This window comes from Calidris pugnax, unplaced genomic scaffold (assembly GCF_001431845.1).
Source record: "Calidris pugnax isolate Ruff unplaced genomic scaffold, ASM143184v1 scaffold38, whole genome shotgun sequence".
Classification (NCBI taxonomy): domain Eukaryota; kingdom Metazoa; phylum Chordata; class Aves; order Charadriiformes; family Scolopacidae; genus Calidris; species Calidris pugnax.
Window position 1 is genome coordinate 9,697,391 of NW_015090995.1, and position 23,335 is coordinate 9,720,725.

The 23,335-nt window shown below is 37.6% G+C and overlaps 1 protein-coding gene across 5 annotated transcripts in view; it reads right to left on the reverse strand.

Moving 5' to 3' along the window:
- Window positions 1–4,200: 4,200 nt before the first annotated feature.
- Window positions 4,201–23,335, reverse strand: part of THOC2 (THO complex 2) — a 47,798-nt gene continuing 28,663 nt past the window's right edge. For 2 of the 5 annotated variants that reach the window (XM_014955108.1, XM_014955109.1), the window contains 19 exons: window positions 23,007–23,186; window positions 22,307–22,471; window positions 21,484–21,759; window positions 20,906–21,047; window positions 19,066–19,223; window positions 17,693–17,821; window positions 17,066–17,197; window positions 16,796–16,980; window positions 15,874–16,058; window positions 15,467–15,569; window positions 14,644–15,080; window positions 13,733–13,791; window positions 12,178–12,213; window positions 7,771–7,908; window positions 7,365–7,434; window positions 7,133–7,290; window positions 6,408–6,484; window positions 6,261–6,308; window positions 4,201–5,057 (listed from right to left, as the gene is read on the reverse strand). In XM_014955108.1, coding sequence (XP_014810594.1) covers window positions 6,281–6,308; window positions 6,408–6,484; window positions 7,133–7,290; window positions 7,365–7,434; window positions 7,771–7,908; window positions 12,178–12,213; window positions 13,733–13,791; window positions 14,644–15,080; window positions 15,467–15,569; window positions 15,874–16,058; window positions 16,796–16,980; window positions 17,066–17,197; window positions 17,693–17,821; window positions 19,066–19,223; window positions 20,906–21,047; window positions 21,484–21,759; window positions 22,307–22,471; window positions 23,007–23,186 — 2,658 coding nt within the window. In that variant the 3' untranslated portion in view covers window positions 4,201–5,057; window positions 6,261–6,280. Of the gene's footprint in view, window positions 5,058–6,260; window positions 6,309–6,407; window positions 6,485–7,132; window positions 7,291–7,364; window positions 7,435–7,770; window positions 7,909–12,177; window positions 12,214–12,909; window positions 13,792–14,643; window positions 15,081–15,466; window positions 15,570–15,873; window positions 16,059–16,795; window positions 16,981–17,065; window positions 17,198–17,692; window positions 17,822–19,065; window positions 19,224–20,905; window positions 21,048–21,483; window positions 21,760–22,306; window positions 22,472–23,006; window positions 23,187–23,335 lie in introns of those variants that run through there. The other 3 variants (XM_014955110.1, XR_001413459.1, XR_001413458.1) reach the window with 3 other exon arrangements.

Sequence of the window (23,335 nt, forward strand, 5' to 3'; positions counted from 1 at the left end):
CCACCCGGCTCATGTCCTCCCCCGGGCTGAGCCCCGAGCCCCGCCAGACCCCATAGGAAAAGGGGGGGGTTCCAGCCGGTCCCCCCCAGCCCCTTCCAGCTCCACAGCACCCGGTTTTCTGCCCGTTCGCACCCATCACCAGCTCTTCCCCCCGAATCCATCCTGCTCCGGGAGCAGGGCTGGCATTTTCCGAGAGGGAGAGGTGTTTGCTGTGCGCCGGGGGAAGCAGATTTTAATATCATTCGAAGCTTTTCAACAAATATTGGATTTGAATTCCAAATATGGGCTGAGCAGGCTAATTACCAAAAACCTACAAAATTAATGTAAGAGCCACAGTTTGATCTGAGGCAAATAAATATAAATGGTATTTATTTAATATTCCCCTGCCCTTTAAACAAGGGAAGTTTGCCATATTCAGGCAAAATAGCTTATTACAAAATAGCTGAAGCTGTGACCTATCACAGATGCTGCAGATTACACGGAGCGATTAGAATATCACATCAGACAGGCCTTGCCAGAAACGGGGCTTAATTAATGGGTGCTTTGTACCGGGTTTTCCCCAGGCCCGTGGGCCAGGACCATGGCAGGGTGCACTGCTGGGGCTGCCCTGCCACCCCCCTGGCCCGGCCCTCTCTGTTCTTCCCCACAACCCTCTCAAGTTCAGTCAGTGGGGTTGATGAGCGTACCAGTGGCACCCACAGCCATGCCACCCAGACAGCTCTGGGAACACAACTCCCCTTCGTTCTGTGCTTTCCCCAGCCCTCTGGGACTCACTGAACCCCCTATTTCCACTCAAGGTCTCCAGCCTTCCCCCCTCACCATGTACTATGTACATACAGCTCCCATCACCAGACACACCTGAACAGAATCACAGAATATTCATGATTCGAAGGGACCTTCAAGATCATTGAGTCCCACCCCCCAAAAAACCCAAACCAACAGAAAAAAAAAAAACCAGCCACCACACCCACCCACAAACAGAAACAAACCAACAATCCCAGGCACTAGAATGTGCCCTGAAGTGCCACATCTACACGTTTCCTAAATATCTCCATGGATGGTGACTCCACCACCTCCCCGGGCAGGCGTTCCAGTGCCTGACCACCCTTGCAGTAAAGTAATTCTTCCTAATATCTAATCTAAACCTCCCCTGCCGCAACTTCAGACTATTTCCTCTGGTCCTGTCATTATTCGCTTGGGAGAAGAGGCCAACACCCACCTCTCTATAACCTCCTTTCAGGTAGTTGTAGAGGGCAATGATGTCCCCCCTCAACCTCCTCTTCTCCAAACTAAACATGCCCCATTCCCTCAGCCTCTCCTCACAGGACTTGTTCTCTAGACCCCTCACCAGCTTGGTGGCTATCCTCTGGACACGCTCCAGCAGCTCAGTGTCCTTCCTGTAGTGAGGGGCCCAGTACCCTCACTGATGTCTCCACTCATGTGGCTGAGTCCCTGCAGAGACCCCCACAGCCTTGTTTTGAAAAGTTTTCCTGGAGGAGAAAACCATTCCATAGGCACGCACCTGGTGAGGGACTTGCTGTGGCCCCTTCTCAGGAGATCAGGCCCTTGCAGAGCACAGCTGAGTTATCCCAGCTACAGCATGTGCTTTCACAATGTTGAGCAGTGTCCTTTGGACTCCTGCAGGTCGCTGCTGGGGTGTCTCTTGCACTTGTTGCACCAGCAACAGGGTCAGCAGGTTCACTGTCCCTTCTCCTCTCCCACCACTGCTCAGACAAACCCTCCTGGCCAGGGCAGGTTCCTCGAAGCTGAATTTTAAATGATTGTTTCAACTCACCTTTAAGTGTCTGGGCTGAGAGACAGTCTCCCATCTTCTTTGGAGATGACACTATGCTCAGAGACCCCCCAGTGACATTTTCTGTGCCCAGGCTACCCCCAGCTCAGTGTGCCCGGGGAGGACGGCTGGCTGCCACGTGCACCATCAACCAGCCAAAGCCTCATCTCATCCACACTCCAGTAAATCCCAAAGACTAGACTGACTTCAATTTTAGTCTGCCCTAACGAGTTGATTAAAAGCACCTGAGTATTTAGCTTGTTTACTCTCCTTTTTAGTAATTCTTCCTCACCTTGAATTAGCTGGGTAACTCTTACCTGATTGCCATCCCAGTTTGTCTGTATCTTTCTTGCACCTTTGAGTCAGCAGTTTGTAATCTTCTCCTTTTCATTCAGAAATAACCTCTGATTAATAAGGACAAAGATAATCAGAACAGTTTTACTGACCAAATCTATAACCACTACAATTCCTTAATATTCAGTACTTTCAAATACAGCCACCAAAATGACACCTCTTTGTCCCAAATCCCAGATTACTGAAGACACAAACTGATCACACAGACATGGGATGCTCAGCTTTTGGTTCAAGTTCCCTTTCTCTGGATTATATTTTTAAAATAGAAAAAAACCAACCAAACAAAATCCAAAAACCACCAAACCAAAACCCCACAACATTTAAAAGACAAGAAGCCTCTGTGTTTTAATTGGTTTAATACTTGATACAAAAAGGTTAGTTTTTTATCGTTACAGTTGGCAGTTGTTCTATTAGCCATAGGTTTGCTCTTGTAAATGTTGAATCCATGCAAAAAAAAAATCTATTTCTAAACACTCCTGGGAATAAAATTAATTTGCTTTGTGGAAAGTACCTGTAGGCCAAGATCATCTTCTGCAATTTAAAATCTGTCAAGTTACAACTCTTTACAAGGCAGTAATTTTAAGCAAGCGCGTGCTCCATCTCCACTCAGTCCCATCATCTGCTTCAGTCTCAACAGTATCATGGTCAGGCAGCTCAGACCCCACCACCTCTGCAAACACCCAGGCTCATCCTGTCAGGCACAGATGAGGGCACATTCAACTTTTAAAAAAAAAAAAAAAAAAAAAAAACTCAAAGGAGAAAAAAAATGCTCTATTGCAGTTATTTAAAAAGGTCTTTATGTTGTCCACATAACATATTCCCCATTATTTGCCACGTATTTTGTGAACAGTTCTGCTAACATTTCAGTCTTACCATGGTGAAACACCTCCCACTGGCACCAGATCCTCTCCTCCACACCCCAACTGTTACTGCCTGGATTTTGAAAAGAAAGCAGAACCTTACCAGGAGGAGCAGAATTTGGATTTAAAAGGGACAGAAGGTACAGCAAACACAAAGGCTGGAGGTGCAATCTGATATTACAACTCAACTGATTTGATGTGCAAATGGCACCAAAAGGGGACATTGTCTTTCCCCCTTCAGGTCACCACTTCTTCTGTCCTACTTGCTGGCTGCAGAGCCCAAGGAGGACGTAGCTGGGGTTACAGAGAGCCCTGTCTCACAGGACTCCCAGCAATCGAAGGAGCACACACACTGGAAGTTTCTATCAGTCCTGCAGTCCCCAGAGTGAGAACTGGCTGTAGAGAAAGTGCCTGAGATATGCACCATCTCCAGAACTTAGCGAGAACCTAGCTGTGACAACAGCTCCTGCTTTTTAGTGAATTCAGTGGGAATTTGAACTCCTGTACCCAAGCCAGAAAAGCCCAGCTTCCAACTATACCCTTTTGAACACTAAATAATGAACAAAGTCTCTAGACAAGTCATTGGAATCTCCCCTTCTCCAATGAGCATCAACAGGTGTTCTTTCATAACCCTAACCCCTAACAACGTAGTGATCATTTTTACTGAATTAACACCTGGGGAATGGGGGAGGGACAGGACAGCAGTAGAAATTGGTCACAGGTGTGACCTACAGACTTCCAGACCTGAAGATTTCTTATCCAGGTGAACATCTGAGATGGTGTCAATGAAGTGACCTACCATGCTACGTGAGAAGCCAGGCACAGTCCTTTTGTCAGGCATTAAACTAAACCAGTTAAACTAAATCAAGACACTCTAAGTCAGTCTAATTTGACTAAATTAGGAAATGGGGGGAAAAAAATGTGCCAGAAAGTTTAATGAGCTTTGGATGAAGGACAAATGCCTCAAGAGAAAGATGGAAACTTGTTCAATGCAGGAAGGCAAACCCTGAGCTTCTCGAAAGCAGTGGGGACACATAACACATCTGTCACCTCACAGCAGGCACCACACAACTGACCCTGCCCTCTGATGGGCAAGTGGGGACGTAAGTGAAGACAGAAAACGCCCTCCCACAATCCCAATACTGAACTTTCATAACAATACATAAAGCAATAAAGTGACCACACACAGAACAATTTACGACCCATTGAGAAAACTATTGTTTATTTAGAAAAAAGGTTACACTGGTAGAATTCAGCAGATAAAAAAATTTTTTTTTTTTTCTAAAAATGTCATTGTGAAACTTCTCAGACTAAAGTTCAGCAATACAAAGCTCCTGTAGCTGTAATTGAAACTTTTTATTTCAGTTTTGAAGAGAGCATTTCCAATCAATCTAAAAACAACATGACAAACAAAAGGTGTAGCAAGGGACAACTGAGCACAGGTTTAGGTTGGGATGGAAGGGACGGGGTTCATTCTTTGTTTCTTTAAACAAGTCAACGTTGTACACAATATACAAATAATCCCTAAGCATTGCATGAAAACAGTGCTCCCACTTGACTTATTTTTTTTAGTCACCGATATTAAAAACAGGCCAAGTAATAAATAAAAACTGAGTTTAAATGAGGTAAATCCAAAAAGGTTCAATAACTGTTTATTTGTGGTTTTCAAACATCTAAAAGAATGCATTTCAGATCGAAAGAATTACTAAACTCAGGCAGTATTTTCGACAACCTAAAGTGGAACTCTGTACACATGAAACCTCATTTGCACTATGGCAACTGTTTGTTTGCAGCACATTGTGCTAAAATATGGAATAGGTAACACTTTCAGCCAGGTACTGAAAATAAATGTGTAAGAAACTAAGCAACAAGTTAAAATACAGTAATGTACAACTCAACAATTAAATCCTCAGCGTGGGGAAATAAAGCAGAGAACTGAATAATTTAAGGAGATGCAGATGGGTCCTCTTCATTCACAAATTTCTGTGCAATCTATACTCTGGAAAATACATTTCTGGTCACAGCTGGGTATCTTCCCATTTCAATCTCACCTGCAATGAAGGCACACACAATTGGAATTGTGTATTATTCAAATGAATACTGATCTCACAACTTAGCATTTTATTCCATTCACAATTCAAAGAACGAGGGGGAATAAAACTATTTCCGTCAGTCATCCACTCCTTAACTGAGGTTTAATCCACAGCAAGAAGTATATTAATGTGAGCACTGCATTGTAAGCAGTGAAACACTAATTTGAAGATACAAATAAGAAACAAGTAGTCACTTGTGAAGATGAAAACTGTTTTAGAAGTACAACCCCCTCAAAATGTTACTAATCTCAAAATTAGGCAAGAAATAAATGCAGTCAGACATCATACATAAGAGGAATGTTACAAAAGATTTAACAAAATAGGAGCTCAGGATTAGATGCCACAACCGTATTACTACAAAAAGTATTTTTACAGACTTCACTATGCAAACTATGTGGTGGTGTCTGTATTCTAGGCCAGATGTTCCAGGGCAGTCAGACATTGTACATAGGAGGAATGTTACAAAAGATTTAACAAAATAGGAGCACAGGATTAGATGACACAACCATATAACTATAAAAAGTATTTTTACATACTTCACTATGCAAACTATGTGGTGGTGTCTGTATTCTAGGCCAGATGTTCCAGTTTAGCCCATCACACAGCTGGCTGTGAATTTTACTGTGCAACTGGCATTTACCTAAGCACCTGTTCTTAAATCATGACTAGGCATAAAAACACAGTTGTGCTTTTTTAGCTGATGACAATCCTCGCTTTATATTGAATTGCTGGTCAGGATAAAACTTCACATTTTATTACTGAAGAAGCTGCAAGTCCTCAGTAGTAAACTTCATCTGTCAAGACTGCTTTTTTTCAGAAGTAACATTTAAAGAAACATACAAATACGCCAACCCCAGCCTTTCTTGGGTTTTTTGGCCAAGAAAAATTTGAGTATCTATACAATCTCTATGCTGATGATAGGCAAAGGTTTGGTTTTTTTACCCCAGGATAGAATTAAAAAGAAACAAACAAAAAAAAAAACATCCAAACCAACCACCACCACCACACCAACCAACCACACCCCAAAAATCCCCATAAAACAACCAAAAAACTGAAAAATCCACTCATGACCCTTTCACGCTCAGGCTGTTTTGTTTGTATATCCTTTACCAGTCAAAAGGAGCCAAGGGAGATACCAGAGTCAACCATAAAGATTTTTACCTTGACTGGCACAATCTTCATTATCTGTGCTTGTCTGAAGATTTATGAGTAGACTGAACGTTAAGGAAAAAAATATATTTTACTCCAGAATATAAACAGAAGCTCATTTTCTATATTTTTCTGAAATGTTAATGTGCAAAAGGATATTGTTTCTTTTCTTCCTTCCCTCCAGTACTGTCTCGTTTTTCTTTCTTTTCTGTTTTTTCTTTATCATGTCTTGATTCCTTTAAAAAGATACACAAGGAAATATTTTTTATAGTGTACATTGTACAGTCTGATTAGAAGGATTATACATATTTACAGTTATAACTGGCCACAGCCAAAAAAAAAGACCAGTCAGAATAACAGTAATCAGCTTCTATGATTTCTGAGATTATTCTAACTTCATCTTACAGTGCTATGATAACCACTATCACTAAAGAGTTACAACTGGGAACTATTATTTGGTGTTTTACAAATATGACTAACTTGCCTGTTTTCACCAAAAAAAGCTGTGCCGACACACACATTTGAAAACCTGAATACAGCCAGACTAGTCTGTACGTAAATTAATCCTGCTTTCACATCTTTGCTTACTAATCCAGCCTGCAAGTATTCTAGCTTATTCAAAACCTAAAGTATGAATTCTGAAATTTCCTGGCTATTGCTAAAATGAACTACTCCTCCAATTTATCCTGGCAGGAGTGACTGCTGAAATACTTAGAGCCTCAAGATACCAGAATTTCCAGGACTCTTTTCCTACACATTCACAGTATATCTTTTTAATTTAGGCCATAAAGCAGCAATAAAATTTAAGAAAAAAAGAATCGGCTTGTTCTGCCAACACCACCAAAAAAACCCCAGATGAACAAAATAAGAATAACTTATTTTACCTTTTTGCTACCAGAGGAACTTTTCTCCATCTTTTCTGCTTTAATTGAATCACCCTTCTCTTTTCCTGAAGACTTAGATTTGTTCTTCTCCTTCTCCTTTTCATTTAAGCGAGGGGAATCAGAAGGACTTTCACTCTTACTATGTTTTGAAGAACCAGCTAAAAACACAACAGAAAGTTGTAACTCACAGCAAGTAAAAGCCCAATACACACACACCAAATAGAATACCTACTTGTCCCATTTTCTTCTTTGCGTCGTTTAGTTGAATCCTGTGGTACCTCTCGGTCACTGTTTGAATGATCCTGGCACCAAATACAATTATGCAGATGTTAGCAGATTAAAACATACTGCTGAAGTAGCACCTGCTTATAATATTCTTTTGTAGAACTAGTTTTTGAATACTTAAAATGTAACTGAGTTATTACATCTTATGTAAAGTTTCTCAAGATCGGTTTTGAAGGAAAAAGGTTTAGAACACATTACTGTGAACCGACTTTTGAAAAAGTAACAGAACAAAACCACCCCTGATGACTTCTGCTTGAATGGGCTGTACAACCAAGTATTACTGCAAGAACTTTGAACAGAAAACTTTCCAAGTATATCAACTTTCTAAACTAGTTCATAAAAACGTCACCAACCCTTTTTCGATCTTTCCTGTCCTTTTCATCTTTCTTCTCTCTCTCTCTGGATCTTTCCCTTGACTTGTCCAAATCTTTCTTGTCCACTTCTCTCTCCTTACTCTTGGACAGTGTTGGAGTAGTGTGGTTAATGTAGTGCTGTTAAATTAAGGCAATATCACCAAATATTAACATGTATTCCTAGATGTGTAAATACAAAGTCTTACTCTAACATCATAGATCTAGCTCAAAGAGTAAAATTAAACATTAATACTTTACTAGAAAAAAAAAAGTGATTGAAGATAGTTTCAAAACTTGTAATCTATAATTTAACCTATAGCTTTGTTTTATCAACACTGGGAATTCAAGAAGACTCTCTCATAACTGAAACACTTATATTAAATACATACAACATTGTTCACCAGTATTGTTTGATACATCAAAGCAAATCAGACAGCAGTACTATTGAAACAGGATACGCAGATTCCTGCACTGACTTAACACCTGCCATCTTGCCTGGAATGAATGAATCGAATCAGCTGCTTAAACCAGTGCTAATTAATTTTTAAAGAATAATCTTAATCAATAAAGCCAATACTTCAACTATGCTTTTTCCATCTAAAGTAATACGAAACTCCACCTTAAGCCTAAACTTCCAATGATAAGAGCAGCCCAACATAGAAAAGAATTAGGTTTGCTCTGTAATGTGTTCTAGAGTGTTACTGCACTCTCGCTTCTAACCAATTTTGGTAAGATCTTTGAAACATACTAGTTTCACACAGCTGAGTATTTTTAATATAAACTGGGATTGTAGGGGAGAATAGAAAATAAGTCACAGTAATGTCAAGTACAACACCTGCTGAAGTTTAAATGCTACTGTGTATATATAAGGTAGCACACGTATTATATAAATACTGATGCATTACAGTAACTAGTTCTGTTTTTTAAAACTATTATATAGTTAGATGTTTCTAAGACTTTTTCATAAAATACCAAGAAAAGCACATTTTAAATTAAAAATATCTTTCTTTGGTATTTTATACATTTAAGTTACAGCAACACAGAGTTAAATCAGTATATTTTAATCTTTCCCCAATTCCTTAAGCAATCAATTTTATTCGGGGGAAAAAAATAGTATCTTCTAATTAAAATGTTCTCTGCATTTCTTTTTACAGAGATATCTTACTTAAAAGGACACCAAAGAAAGAGGTATGGAGAATATAAGTTTAGAACAATCTAGAAATCACTTGAACCAAACTGAACATTAAAGTATTTTTATTCTTTTAATTAATCTTGTTCTTCTCCAGTTCTAGTAAATATTTAATTTACTAAAACTGGATGTTACTGGTCCTATGTTAAAAGACACACTGACAATGTTAGGTCTATTTTCCTTTTGTTTAACTGGAACAAACTTAACTGGAATTTTATTATCCTCCTATGCCAGAGGCTGAACCTTCCATACTCTTTTCACTACATATTTTTCCTTCTGCTCTTTTCCCTCACTCCTCTTTTCTTGTTCCATTTCCTACAGTGTGATTCCACAATTAAATTTATCCTTGCTCCATTTTTTTAGGTCAATTTTTTAACAGCGACTTGATTTTTATTTTTTTTTCCTACACAGCCCCATTCAGTTGTCTCCCAGAGACAATTTCCATGTGAGAAAGCAAACATGAAGGTAGCTCTGCTTTTTCCTACTCCGTTCCTGAAGTTCACATGGTTGTTCGTGATGTTCTACCCAATACAGAATTTTGGAAAACTGCATCCCTCCCTCTACAAGAGAGGGCTGAATTTAGCTCATCAGGCTTTATCAACTTGCTTCTAAAAATACCGCTAATTGAAACTACATCAAATTTTGGGCACTGTTGTATGTTGTGTAACTTGGGCGAATGACAAAGCAAGAATAAACACAAACCTAACTCAAGACTGGCGCCAATTATTTCATAACCTGCAATGTAAACCAACATTTCAATGGTCTGGCCCCAGAAACTGGGCAAAGTCAGGAATAAAGAAAGCCTGTAAGTATACAACAGCACTAGATTTCTACTAAACCTAAATAAACCTTACAGGCTTCTGAATATCCTGTCCCTTCTGTCTCATACTTTGCTTTAAGAGTACATGGAATAAGAAGAGCATTTAACTTGTCCTACACCACGTATACAGAACATTGTCAAGAAATGCCTTAAGACTGTTAGAATGGCACTGAAGATAAGTGAGAAAGAATAGAAAATAGCATTTAAAAGAGAAAGGAAAGGGTTGGACACTCCCCATCCCCTGAGCACTTAAACAATAAATCCATGAAAAAAAAATCACACAATTGCAATCCACTTCCATCTAAGTCTCCATAAACAGTTTAGTTCATTCTAAAACTTTACTGTTCAAATTGACTAGAAAATAAAGCTGTTCATTGATAATTTAATTACAAATAGCTCTACTGTCTACTTGATTACCATGTCAATGTGATAATAAAAAAAAAAGTTTTACTTATTTAAAACTAGATAACTAATGAAAAATTGAGTGAAGTTTCAATTAACCAGCTGAACCTTGACTAATACAGTAAGGGAAGGAAAAGTGAGATTATATAGACTACCGTATGCCAGACTCCACATAGATGTGAGCTTAGGAAATATATTCTAGTTTTCTATTTTCAAAAACCTTAAATATACAAAAGATACCACAACAATGATTTATAAGACTTTTTTGAAAGTATATGGATTCAATCTGTAGATACTGTAATTTCATCAACTGCGAGAATCAAAGGATGCTTCCTATATATACTCTATATATTCTCCCTATAAGTAGGCATAGTCAGCACTGGCAAGATTCAACTGAAAAAAAAAAAGTCAGCAAGTGTCCATTATAAAGTCAGAGCTATTTTCATTTAAAACACAAAGTGTTCTGAACACTTTGTTTACAGAAAGAGAGCTACAAGTAAACCAGTGTAAATATAGAATAAGATGTGATAATCCATTATGCATTTTTAAATGAAGTGAATATAAGCAATCCTAGGGAAATCCATAAGTTTTCCAGAAAGCCCAAACGGTCAACATTTTCCAAGTGCTAAACATTTGTGCTATTTATTTGCATACTGATACTGACTGGGTAATCAAAAATCTTAATAGCAACTTTAGAAGATTCTATCCATTTCCTATTAATCACACACCCTAATACATCAGCAAGTTTAAACCCTAATATATTAGCAAGTTTACAGTATTTGTGACTGTTACTGCAAGTGTAGTTTTAAAAAAGCAACTGAATAGTTGCAGAATCTGTCTAAAATACAATATTCCAAAATGTCTTTCAACTCATATGCCGCTCTACTTGTCAGGCCGCACCTGGAGTACGGTGTTCAGTTCTGATCCCATCTATACAAAATACATGTGGACAGGCTGGAGAGGGTCCAGAGAAGGGTCACCAAGATGATCAAAGGACTGGGAAGCCTGTCGTGTGACAAATGGCTGAGAGAACTGGGTTTGCTCAGCCTTGAGAAAAGAAGGCTTAGGGGAGACCTTATCACCACGTTCCAGTATTTAAAGGGTGGCTACAAAGAAGATAGCGACTCCCTTTATACACGGAGTCACATGGAAAAGACAAGGGGTAATGGGCACAAGTTACTCCTGTGGGCAGTCTGATTGGACACAGGAGAAAAATTTTTCACAATGAGAACAATCAGCCATTGGAATAATCTCCCCAGGGAAGTGGTGGATTCCCCAACACTGGACACTGAAGATGCAGCTGGGCAGGGACCTGGGCCATCTTGTCCAGACCATGCTTTTGCCAAGAAAGGCTGGACCAGATGATTCTTGAGAGCTCAACCTGGCATTCTATGATTCTGTGAACTCTTGAAAGCATTCTTTAACACACATTCTCATAAGATATGAATCTGAAGTACATTTACAGGAAGCAAACACCCAAAGATGATCATTTAGGAGGTCGTCTGTGATGCTTAGTACTATAGTACTGAAACATAAATACAACAGTAGTAAGAGGAAAGAGTGCTGTTATTTCCAGAGATGTGTCTCAAATACTTTTTGTTTTAAATAACTACTCTTTTTTAATTTGTATCCAAATGAACTATACTAAGAACTATTTTAACTGTTCTATTATCTCCTCAGCCAAATAAATGCCGTAATCAGAGGGACGTTTCTATAAATTTACAAGTTTCAGAGAGGACCAGAAAATATACTGACCCATAAAATATCTTAACAATACTGACAGAATAGTAAATTCATTATGTTGCTTCCAAATAACTATCCCTCTCTCCTACACAGAGGTTCTGTATAGCAGACTGAAAAAATCCCTGTTGCTACACTAGCATTTATAGGGATAGAATGTAAATTTTCTGATGGGGTTTGCCACAAGACCAAAAGTTAAGTTCTCTCTGCAACAAAACATGAAAGTAAACTGTGGTGGTGTCTAAAAGATTCAAACCTTTGCTGAAGAGTCCTTGAGTTCGTTGATGTTGTCCTGTAGAAAATGAATGGAGATGACACGTAAGCTGGAATAGTTTTCAGAAACCAGAGGAACTTTGGGAAGCATGGCTGTGCCCTTGAACCAAAAAACAGCTACTCCTTCTGGAATAAATCTTATGTTAATACTGTACACTCAATAAAGCTAGGAACTGAAATATTTTTTAAAAAGAAAGGAGGAGGAGGAAAAAAAAAAAGAGACAGTCATATCTATTCTCTAGACCCAATTATTAAGTAAACTACAAAACGTGTTTATATCTAATTCCTCATAAAACAGTGAAAAAACACTCTCCCGCCAAGACAAATTATAAAGGTAAAAAAAGTCTTAACTTTAAATACAGCTGAAACTGAAACAGGTTTAAGAAGTTTTTTAACCTATATCTTCTCCACTTTCAGTTAAATGTGGTAGAAGTCACTTTAGAATAACTTTACATTGCCATTTACAAAAAAAGGCAAGAAAAACTTTGTCATTTTGAATAGTTACCACTGTTACCTGCTTCTTCAAAACTAGTAACAGCTATTTGATTTTTCCAAAATTAGCCTAAATCTTTCAAGTAAATCTTACATAGAAAAAGATGTACTCTTTGAAAAAAAAGAAAAAAAAGAAAAGCTTGTTCTAAAGTTGGTAAGATGGTGAAGTTTAAAGGCCCACATAATCCATCACAGTGCTCTTCATGAAGTATTGGTAACTTACAGTTTTAAATGTTCAACGTACTGCAAATTCAAAGATTCCATGAACATAGATGGTTTAGAAATAAAATAAATATGGAGCAAGGAATGGCTACCCTGAGTCTTCAAGTAGGCTACGCCCATGGTTTTGTGCTGCGCTTGAATGCTTGGGGTTTCTCTTTGCTGGGTAGTAGGCTTGGTTGCCACATCTGGTTTTATCGTAACGCAGGGCTCAACATGGTGGGAACCCATTGGAAATAAACAAACCTCGAAGGGAAGGTACAACAGAAGCTGCATGCGCACTGAATATACACAACTACAGGAGAACTGATCACCAAGGAGACTTTAAAATGGAACTCCTTTCAAGACTCCTCCTTAGAAGGCACACATCGGCATGATGCTCATCAAGAAGCCTGATGAATTCAGAGGTATGGTACATCCCGTATCATCCAGGAATCTTCAGTGCTATAGATTCTTCAATAGAAGTGAAGAAAAATATGCTCCACTCTGCTGCAAAGACTCATTTGCTTGTAGCTACCATTGCACTCCAAAAAAACTCACTGCTTAAAACAATGAGGCACTTCTGTGTAAAAATTCTCTTGCAATCTCCAAACACTATTTACAAAATTTGTGCTAGGTCCTTGAAGCATTATTTTGGTTAATTAAAAATATTTTTACAGAAAAAAAAGACAGTCCGCCAATAAAGAAAAGGAATGCATTTTCTAATGCAACATAAAACCTCCAGTGGTTCCAGTGAATACTTGGCACAAAACTTGAAGGAAGTCGAACATTGGCATCCCAAACTCGTGAGCCTAACATGGGTGCTGCCTTCCTCAGGCTATACTAACCTTTACTGTTGAGGAATGTGATGGAGAAGAATGTGTATCAACTTTGCGGCGTTTTTGTTCTGAGGAAAGAAAAGAAGAGTAGCAATATTAAAACACATTCAAAAGAGGATAATCTAATAATATGGCTTTCTGAACTCCCAAAATAATTTAAGCTAGAATTCTAAGTTTTATCACTATGTAAACTTTGTTTTTCTTAAGCTATCTAGAGTTATCAGCATGCCTTGATCCTCTTTATGAAAGTTTGCAGGAAAAGTGTAATGTGAACAAACTGCTGTAAAATTATGCTAATTTCAAAGTTCCATTTTTTCTAAGTCTGTATCTGAATTTCAGAGTTGCCTCTGAAAAGGTGAACCCAATGAAAAGTATTACAACCCTTCTTTACTTGGTTTGTCTTAAGCAGTGCAAGTAAAAACTCAACATCAGCCTCAGATTATAAGAACTTAAAATATTAACATTAAGGATTTGTTAACCCTTAATATAAGGAGGAACTAATTAAGCTTACTGTGCCCCTATTACGGACAAAAGCCTGCATCTCCTATATCCCCTGTTTTCTTTCAGTTGAAAGATTATCATGAAACTCTCAGAGTATACTCGAGGTTTTCGTGTTCAATTTTTGCAAAACTCGCAAGGACGCAGTTAACAAATACATTTTAATAAAAGACCACTTAGACTTATACTAAAAAAATGTTAGGCTATATGAAAATGAGTGTTCATGTAAAGTTCACACATTCACAGTTTGCCTTCTGAAGATATCCTGACTAGCTACTTTAGGCGCTAACTGTATTCGAAAGCCAATGCCTGAATACTAGGTATTATGTGGCAATTCTTTCTCACCACCTCTAGCATTTTTGACATTGAGTGACACATTCCATTCTTCTAGACAAGAACAGAAATTAAATATGCAAACTTACCCCTCTCAGATTCTGATGTTTCTGATCGGGGAACAGGTGACTTCAAGGACCCAGCTACTGGCATCTTTTCTGCTCCTTTAGCATTTTCCTTGGATTTAATTTCCTTTGCTACATCTCTTTCTCTGGACGGTTCCTTTTCTCTCTCCTTTTCTGCAGTTGACTTTGACTCGACGATGGTAACAACTGTCTTGGATTTTTCTTCTTTTGAAGCTTTTTCTTCTTTCTTGACTTTCTCCTTCTCTTTGTCAGATTTTGGCGTTTTCTCCTTGATCTCTCTTGCTTTCTCCTCTTTGTTTGCCCGTTCTTCCTTTGGTTTATCTTTCCCATCCTTCCCAAGTGCCTTCATCTCTGGAGTGGCAGCTGGAGTCTTGTCTTTTTTTTCTTTATCTTTTTCCTTCCCACTTTTTTCTTTATCATCTTTCTCTTTAATAATTTTGCTGCGTCAAAAATCAAAAGGCCAATTAGCATGCATATAAAATTAGCTCTAGTTTTATCACAAAAATTTTACTTCTGATGGTTTGACAGAACCTCCTGAAGCAACTACTGTCAGATTTCAGATCTCCTGTCTCTTTACCAGAACAGAAACAAGCAAATGTTATAATTTGTTTTATCTTTATTTAGCTAAAATGGAATGCATTTAACAGTGTCAGATCAGTACAGCTATGTACTTTGGAAGAAATAATCTCATTTACTAAACTTTGAGGAAATTGAAACAATTTATATAGAACCTGGAAGTTAAAAAGAAAAGGTAGGTCAGTTTCAACTACAATTCTGTTGTTTCGAAGGAATCAAATCGATAATGTCAAAGAGGGTTTTTTCTCACCTATTAGAAGCACTGTTTCCATTGCTTGTTGTCACCTTCGGTGTAGCGTTGACAGCTTTATTAATAACTTTCACCACACCCTGAGACTTCTCCTTTAGTTTATCTGTTTAAAAAAAAGAACAGCTTTATTTCAACACAGTTAATATACATCCTACCGGTTAAAATAAAACAAGAAGCTAGGCATATTCATGTAAGATCATGTGTAGCTAAAAGTTAAAACAGGTAATTAAATGCAGATCACCCTCTCACAAAACCAACTAAGAATAAAGAACATACACTGACCCTATTTGGCATATTAAGATTTTTTTTTTTTTAGTTTAAATGCACCAAATTTTCAGATAGTAGCTTGTGATGTCAGAAGAATTCTACTAAAAAAATAAGTAAATAATAATCATAGGTTTGCTTACCAGTCTCCTCAGTAGTGCCTTCTTCCAGTCGAACTGTATTTATTGTGAGAGATGTAGGCATCCCAGCACCACCTGGCCCATTTTGTACTGTTGCAGCTACAGCATTCCTGGCAGGTGGGTCTTTGTGGTGGAATTCATTTTCAGGTATCATGAAAGGCTTCCTACTTTTCAACTGCCCAGAATAGCTGCAAGTCGCACAGATTGTTAAATATGCACAAACAAAGTAAAACATGGGTTGAATTTTAAATGAGGATCTATTCTAACAGTTCATCTGTTATTTATTTCACAGTTTTTCCCAACTGATATGCAGTGTCTTCCCCCTTTATCGATGAGCTCAAAAGAAAAAAAAAACCAAACCACTAGACACAGAAGCCCTACCTCCACACCCTCTTCACCACCACCACACACGCACCCCTGCCAAACACGCAGAAGAAACAGCCTACTGACAAAACTTAAAACTGTTAGAGCATCCTGAAATGGCCCTCAAGCACACATGGATGACTTTGCATTCATTCATCACAGAAAGATGTAAACCATAACTAAGCATTTTAGTTTAGTCTTTTGAAATCATACAAAATTCCACAAACTAAGCAGTCTTGCATCAATAGCCCTTGGCTTTCTTCATTTTACTCTCCCTCCTAGCTACTTGCTGCTATACTATTCCTCTCAAATTAAGCTATGCTCTTGTGAGTGGAAACCTTTACTATTTAAAGTTGTTTTACTAGAGTCTTGTAAATGAAATTAGTGATCATCCAGCACAAAATGAAAGTTTTCATTCACACTGCCAGCCCTGAGACGCAGGATAGTGAAATCTTCTGTGATAAGGTAAAAAAATCAAACGTTAGGACCGTAACAGTTCCGAGTCTTTAGAAGCCTTTCATGATCCACTTTTAACCACTTTCTTAAAGTAAGGTGTTGTTACCCCATAGCCAATGCATATAGATCAGGTCTCTTCTCTTTCTCTTCCTGACATATCTTATGTACTCTTCTTTCCAAGGCTTGGCCCAGGTTCAGCACTTTTGGGTACCACGGAAGAATTTTGGTCAGCACAATCAGGATATTTCTGATATGTGTATATTCACCTGTTTCAAGGCAGTGCACAGAAGCCTAGAAAACAAATTAAATCTAATGAAGTTGGGTTTTTTTTTATTAAAGCTTCCAAAACCATAAGGTTTTTTTCATCTTTATTTACCTTAGTTAATTTATAGTGCCATTTGTGTACCACATGTCTAAAATTCTCATAATCCAATTGATCAGCTTTATTTCCACCATCAAATCCAGTTGCCCGTAATATAGTCAGGAAGCCTGGATAGTTGCCACATTCCTACATAGGCATAAAAAAAATATTTGCAGAATTACTTTTTTTATTCTTCCCCAAAAAAGTTAACATGCTAACTGAAGCGCTTTTCCACTGATTCTGATAAAGACTAAGACGCAGTGACACTTCACAGTTTTTAAAATGTATGTTGAAATCTTAGTTGTGGGTGAGAGAAAAGATTATCTGCAATTTAACAAGCTTTTGCAGGAATTACTACAAGAGTTTCCATATGCTCCCTAAATTATCTTCAAGACATGCTATGAAAAAATCAGATATGTAAGATTTTTTTAGTCACTATATTTTTTGACACTACACAAAATTAGTTCTGTTGAAACTACATGAATTACAGAAACTTAATGTTAATATTACACCATCAGAAAAATTTAATCACGCAGTGTTTTTGAATCTAATCATTTCACTAAATCCATTTTTAATCGGGCCGAATTACACAAGTGGTCATTTTATTCTCATAAGCAAACACATTTTAGTAACTTCACATACCTTTTCATATATAACTCTGTCACTGTGCCATCTAGTCACAGTCTCCAGCATACAGCATAAAAACCTGCCATATCTACTAGCTTCATTTTCAGTGCAACTTGCAACTGTATATATAATATCAGAGAAAACCTGTGAAGAGCAGTAATACAAAGTTACAATGACTTCACTGAATTACAAAAAGTAAAAGAAACAACAAGAGTTTCAAATTTCTCTCGCCTAAACCACTGTTAAGCTGGTTTCTAAATATAAAGAAGATCTCTTATAAAATATTCTCAGTATTTTTTAAGACTTTTTTACCCAACTACTGGTCCTTCACACATGCAATTTTTCCATATATAAAGTGTGCCTGCTTTAGCATATAACTGTTTTATTTTCAAATTAATAATTTGAGCAGGTGGAAGTAAACACCTAACCAAGCTGATGCAAAAGGACTTGTTTTCTTGGCCTTTTCATTGGATAGGGCTCATGCAGTTGCCTACTTTGTTACCTAGAACATGGACTGAATATTTGAGTAAGAATGCTCTTTTGGAGTCAGGTATCTGCTTTGATTTCATAATTCAAATGTCTCATCTCAAAGGAAACAAGACCATCTTAACTGAATGTTCACATGAAAACAAGTGTTCACCATAATTTTTTACAACACAGCCCCATACTCATCCTTTTAATCAAAGCTCATAGTCAAACCCATTAAAACAGATATAATAATTTGACTTCTTATAGCAGTAAGGGCCAGAATGCTGCAGCTGAATGCATCCTGCAAGACTCTTCTAAGTTCTACACCTTTTTCCTCTGCAGGAGAAGAAGGATGGCCATATGAATAGTGAGAAAAACAAACACCTTTGACTCAGAAAAGTCAGGCTGTTACTGTTACCAAAAGTACTCCCCATGTCACCATGGGACTCCCTTCCCATGTCTCAGCAGTGACACAAGTTAGTCCACTATTTGTAGCACCATTCCCGGGTCAGAAGGCTCCCAAGGATGCTGCTTGGGAAGGCGGGCAAGTATAAATTGGTACTACAGCAGCAGGGCACACACAGCTCAGATGGGAGGGTTAGATGAGGCTGTAGAAATGCAAACCAGTGGAAAACTGCAAAACCTAAATGCAACTCTTATGACTCCTAATGACTTTGCTCCAAAACTCTAGTCCCATTAGGATAAACCAAACCCAAAATTTCTTTAAAATAATCCTCTGAAGCTCTAGGAAAATTTGCTTTGCAGAATCTGAAGTACACAAGGCAACTTTTGATTGTCATAGATTCTGGAATTAAACATAGGTAATTATTTTGTTTACCTCCTTTGGGAGGTACAGGGGATACTAGTTTCACATGCTCATAATAGTAATTAAATACATAAACACAGCTCTAGGTACTTACTCGGTCATAGCACAGAAGAGTGGAGAAGTTGGGTGTTTTCTGCTGATGCACCAGTTCTACAAAATGAGCGCAATAAACTGCATCGATTGCCGAAAAAATGCATCGAGGAAATATACATAACTGCAAAAATTTTGTGATAGTCTCGTTTTTGGTAGACTCTTCAGAAACAAAGAGGTTCAGAGAAAAAAGAAAGAAAGTTAGTTAGTTAACAGTTTAACACTCAACTACTCTCTTCCCAAGAAGTTCAGTACCACACATGCATATTCTCAAGTTTGTGCATTAGGCCACCTGTACTCCCAACATATCTTTGGCACTGCTAAGAAAAAGTCAAAATAAGATTAACTGTTTGAGGACAGAGGGAAGGGTAGGAGGGTGATTGTAGCAATATCTTTGTGTCTTATTGGGAAAATTTTTTTATTATACCATGTGGGGAAAAACAGGGTCAGAAAAGTCATTTGTACATTTCTCCAATTGCTCAAATTCTGCACATTAGTGAAGGGAACACCATCTGCTCTCTCTCTAGAATACTCGTTTTCTCCTTTCTAGATATAATAACGATATAACCACTCCATCAGAAGTATCTACACAAGAAGCCAGTCTCTTTTTTAAAAAAAAAATACTAATAGGTTTTTAAAATAATTATTAAAAAAAAAACTATCACAGCAAATGTGCTGTTCCATTCTCAATATAGCACAATTAGAGATAATTTCTTTCAATGGGGAAACAGTTGAGAAAGTTACATTTGTCTCTGGATGCCATGCTGGGAAACCTCTTGCAGCTGAACCCTGAGCAGTCAAGAGCCAACAATAAGCTATTCTAGGTACCCCACAAATTTCTGTATTAAGAGTACATGTTTACACATAGATCATATCTACACAATTTTATAAGTGCTTTGGGGTCCTTCCTTAAGCAGACAAATCTATCAGTCAGCTCTAGACCAAGCTTCAGCCATGCAGTAATTTTTCAATCAGTAATTTCATGTAGTTAATTAGCTGTCTGTACCAGTACATTAAATATTTATAGGGAATAAACTTTCTTGATTTAACTGTCAATGTTTCTTCATTAAGTCAGTTGGGTGTGTCTTACATGAGTCGGACAATAAAAGGCTTTTCCACTGGATTATGCTACGTTCCTTGGGACTGACGAACAACTACTTCCAGTTACAAACTGAAAGATCTTCCAGAGAAGAAAACTGACCAGAGAAAAACATTTCAGATTAACCATACTAGTAGCGTTCACATGAAACATTACAGAGGCTTTGTCAGAGAAAACAGTTTGTTCTGCCTCCTGCGTATCTGCCGTATAAAACATTTGCATGCTGCTTCATTTGGTGGTGCTGTTAGGCTGACACGGTACTTATCTTGTCATTGGAACAAGGTTTGTGTCACCGCCCAAATACTGGTGTATCGCTCCTAATCACAGGACTCAAAGGAAGTTAACTCAAACCACTCATCGAGAGCTTACACGCCTATTTCTTGCAATGTAGCGATTATCCCAACTTAGTAGCATTATAACTGCAGTAAATAAGTGTAAGCCACCTTGCAATTAGAACTTTCCACTCAATTGGTCAATCTCTTCTTTATTTTCTAAATTAGTGCAATATTTAAAAGGCCTTGACATTGCAAGAAACAAACAAAACATCTCCCTGCAAACCAACTACTCAGCATTTGCAGCAAGGCCACATTACATTCCAATTAAAAGTTTGTATGTTGAGGTCTGTTAGCACAGTAAAGAGATCAAATTTTAAAATCAACATTAAGAGTATTACTGCAAGTTGAACTTTTACTTCTGGGGACAGTGACAACTGTAAAAAGAACCAGTGTTTCCCCTACACACTTACTTGCAAGGAGCCAGTTATCCTTCTCTAGTTTCAGTCTCTGAAGAACCCTCTGCACATGCTCCAACTGTTTCTTCTCCTCTTCAAGGAGCTTGTCCTGAAGTGCTGTGCAACGTTCTTTTTCTTTTTTCTTTTTATTTGGAGGCTATAAAATGTCAATGCAACTCATTTAGTATTATACTAACACTTGCTATAGAGCAATTAGATTTCTTATAATGCTAAAGATTACTTGAAAAGCTTTCTGTTTCACTAAATAATGTTCTCCTCTAGTAATCAACTGATTTTATGAATACTGCCGACTAAAGTTAAGACAAAAGTGAACAGCTAAACCACAGATACAAGTGTCAAAGATTGCTTTCTCAAATGCAGATTTTTCCAAAAATTTTCACTTAGTTAAGTCACTGGTACTTTTAATGTGGGAATTATAAGGAAGTGCCAATCTAAATTATGTGAATGTCACAAATCAGGTGACATAAAAACTCCCAGATCTAAATGACCTTAACAAAAGATTTCATTTAAAAAAAAAAAAATCTTTCAAGGTCAGAAAGTTTAAACTGGACCATAAAATTATATAAACTTACCATTTCCTGATTGTCATCTATGGCTTTCATCTGGACTTTAAGTTTATTGACTTCTCTGTCATAGCTACTATGTGGGACAGCAAGGTCATACATTGTCAAAGACCAGAACGTAGCGTAAAACTGAGGGCTGATGTCATCCCAAACCTTAGGAAGGTGCAGAGAGATCACAGCATCATGAACGGGAGCCATCACCAGCTCACATGATGTGATGTATTTGTGAACTTTGTGCTGCTGTTTATTTCCCTTCTCAGCTTTTTTAAGTTCATCATACTTTGACTGTGGGTAAAAAAACAAAATACGAAAAATTTGTAATCTTCATACACAAACAATATCATTTAACTTTTACAATGTAATTTAACTTATCCAAAACCTTTCCACATAAATGACATGTGTGTAAATGTTTAAGTACATAAAGCGCTGAAGAACACCGTACAGAACTTTTAATATTCATCCATACTAGAGGAATTTATCACCGATGCTGCTTGCTGTAGTACCACGTTATACTACAACAAGTAAAAATTGCTCTCAATATTTAATATTTTAGTTGCAGGGACAAATTCATTTCTGACACTTTCTGATCACCCAAATTAAAAGAGATTACTTCATTAACTACAACTTCTGTCAGCTGTGTGAGAGCTGACACATGGGCTATATTTTCTATGAAAATAAAGGACAACCCATTCCAGCCCACAGCTTCTCCTTCTCAACTCCAAGCTTCTATGAGTTTTATTTAGCAAATTAAACTTCAGCAGGAACTTAACACACAATGGTAATGTGTAACGCAGCAGCACTAACAGCAGGCAAACAGAAGAGATGTACTTACTGAAATATGGTGTGCATACATGGGTCTCGAGAGGAAAAATGCAGCATCATGAGGTGTGTGAAACTCATTACAGAGAACATCAATAGAAGGCACTCGCTTAATGTAATCCTCTGTGCTTAGATTAGATGCTAAAAACCCACCAAATTGTACCAGGGTGTCATGGCACTACATGTAAAAGATAAAGTTAGCAAAAGTTAGTATCTTGTTAAAAAGTGAAGTTAGAGAGAGCACTAAAACGTTATTTTTTCTCTTTTTAAAAAAGTTTACAACACATAGTACAGCAAGCCCCAGAAAAGCCAGCAGAACTGCAAGAGCATTCTGTTCTACCAGAACGAAATGAAACTAGCTCCTACTGCCTAAGGCAGCAAAAGAATTCAGGCTGCTTCTTTAAAAAAAAAAAAAAAAAGATAGGTATTTCCTCTAACAAAGTAAGATCAGAAAAACGTAATAGCTAACTTAGAGAAATAAGAACTTAATTTTTTATGACAAAGGATATTTTAATCTTTCACTAGGAAGTAACTTGTCAATATAATATGTATTTAATACACCCATATATTTTAATAAGATCACTGCAAAAAATTGTGAAAATTGTTACATATTCTTACTTATGCGCTGAATTTATTGTAATATATTCTGCTAATACACTAGAAGTTACCAAAGAAAAGGAGGGGTTCTTATAAATGCAAGTGGTTTTACTTGCCTGATCATATAGTTTTCCGACCAGTTTCAGATGTTTTTCCCCTCCTTCTTGAAAGATCACACCATTTCTCTGTTGAGCCATAAGCAGGCACAGTGGAAGGGCAAGATCATGGTCCAATAATGCATCTTTCAATCTCTGAGAAGATTTCTTTGTATTCCTGATTTGGCCGAAGTATCCCCCCTGTGTAGTACAGAAAAATTTGCCCAAGTTTGGAAATAGTGCATCACAAATGGAAACCATGCATGCTTCTGACTGCAGAAATACAGATGAATTGACATTGATACAGTTTCCTGTCCGTCAATAAACTCTCTCTCTGGATCCTGTACTGC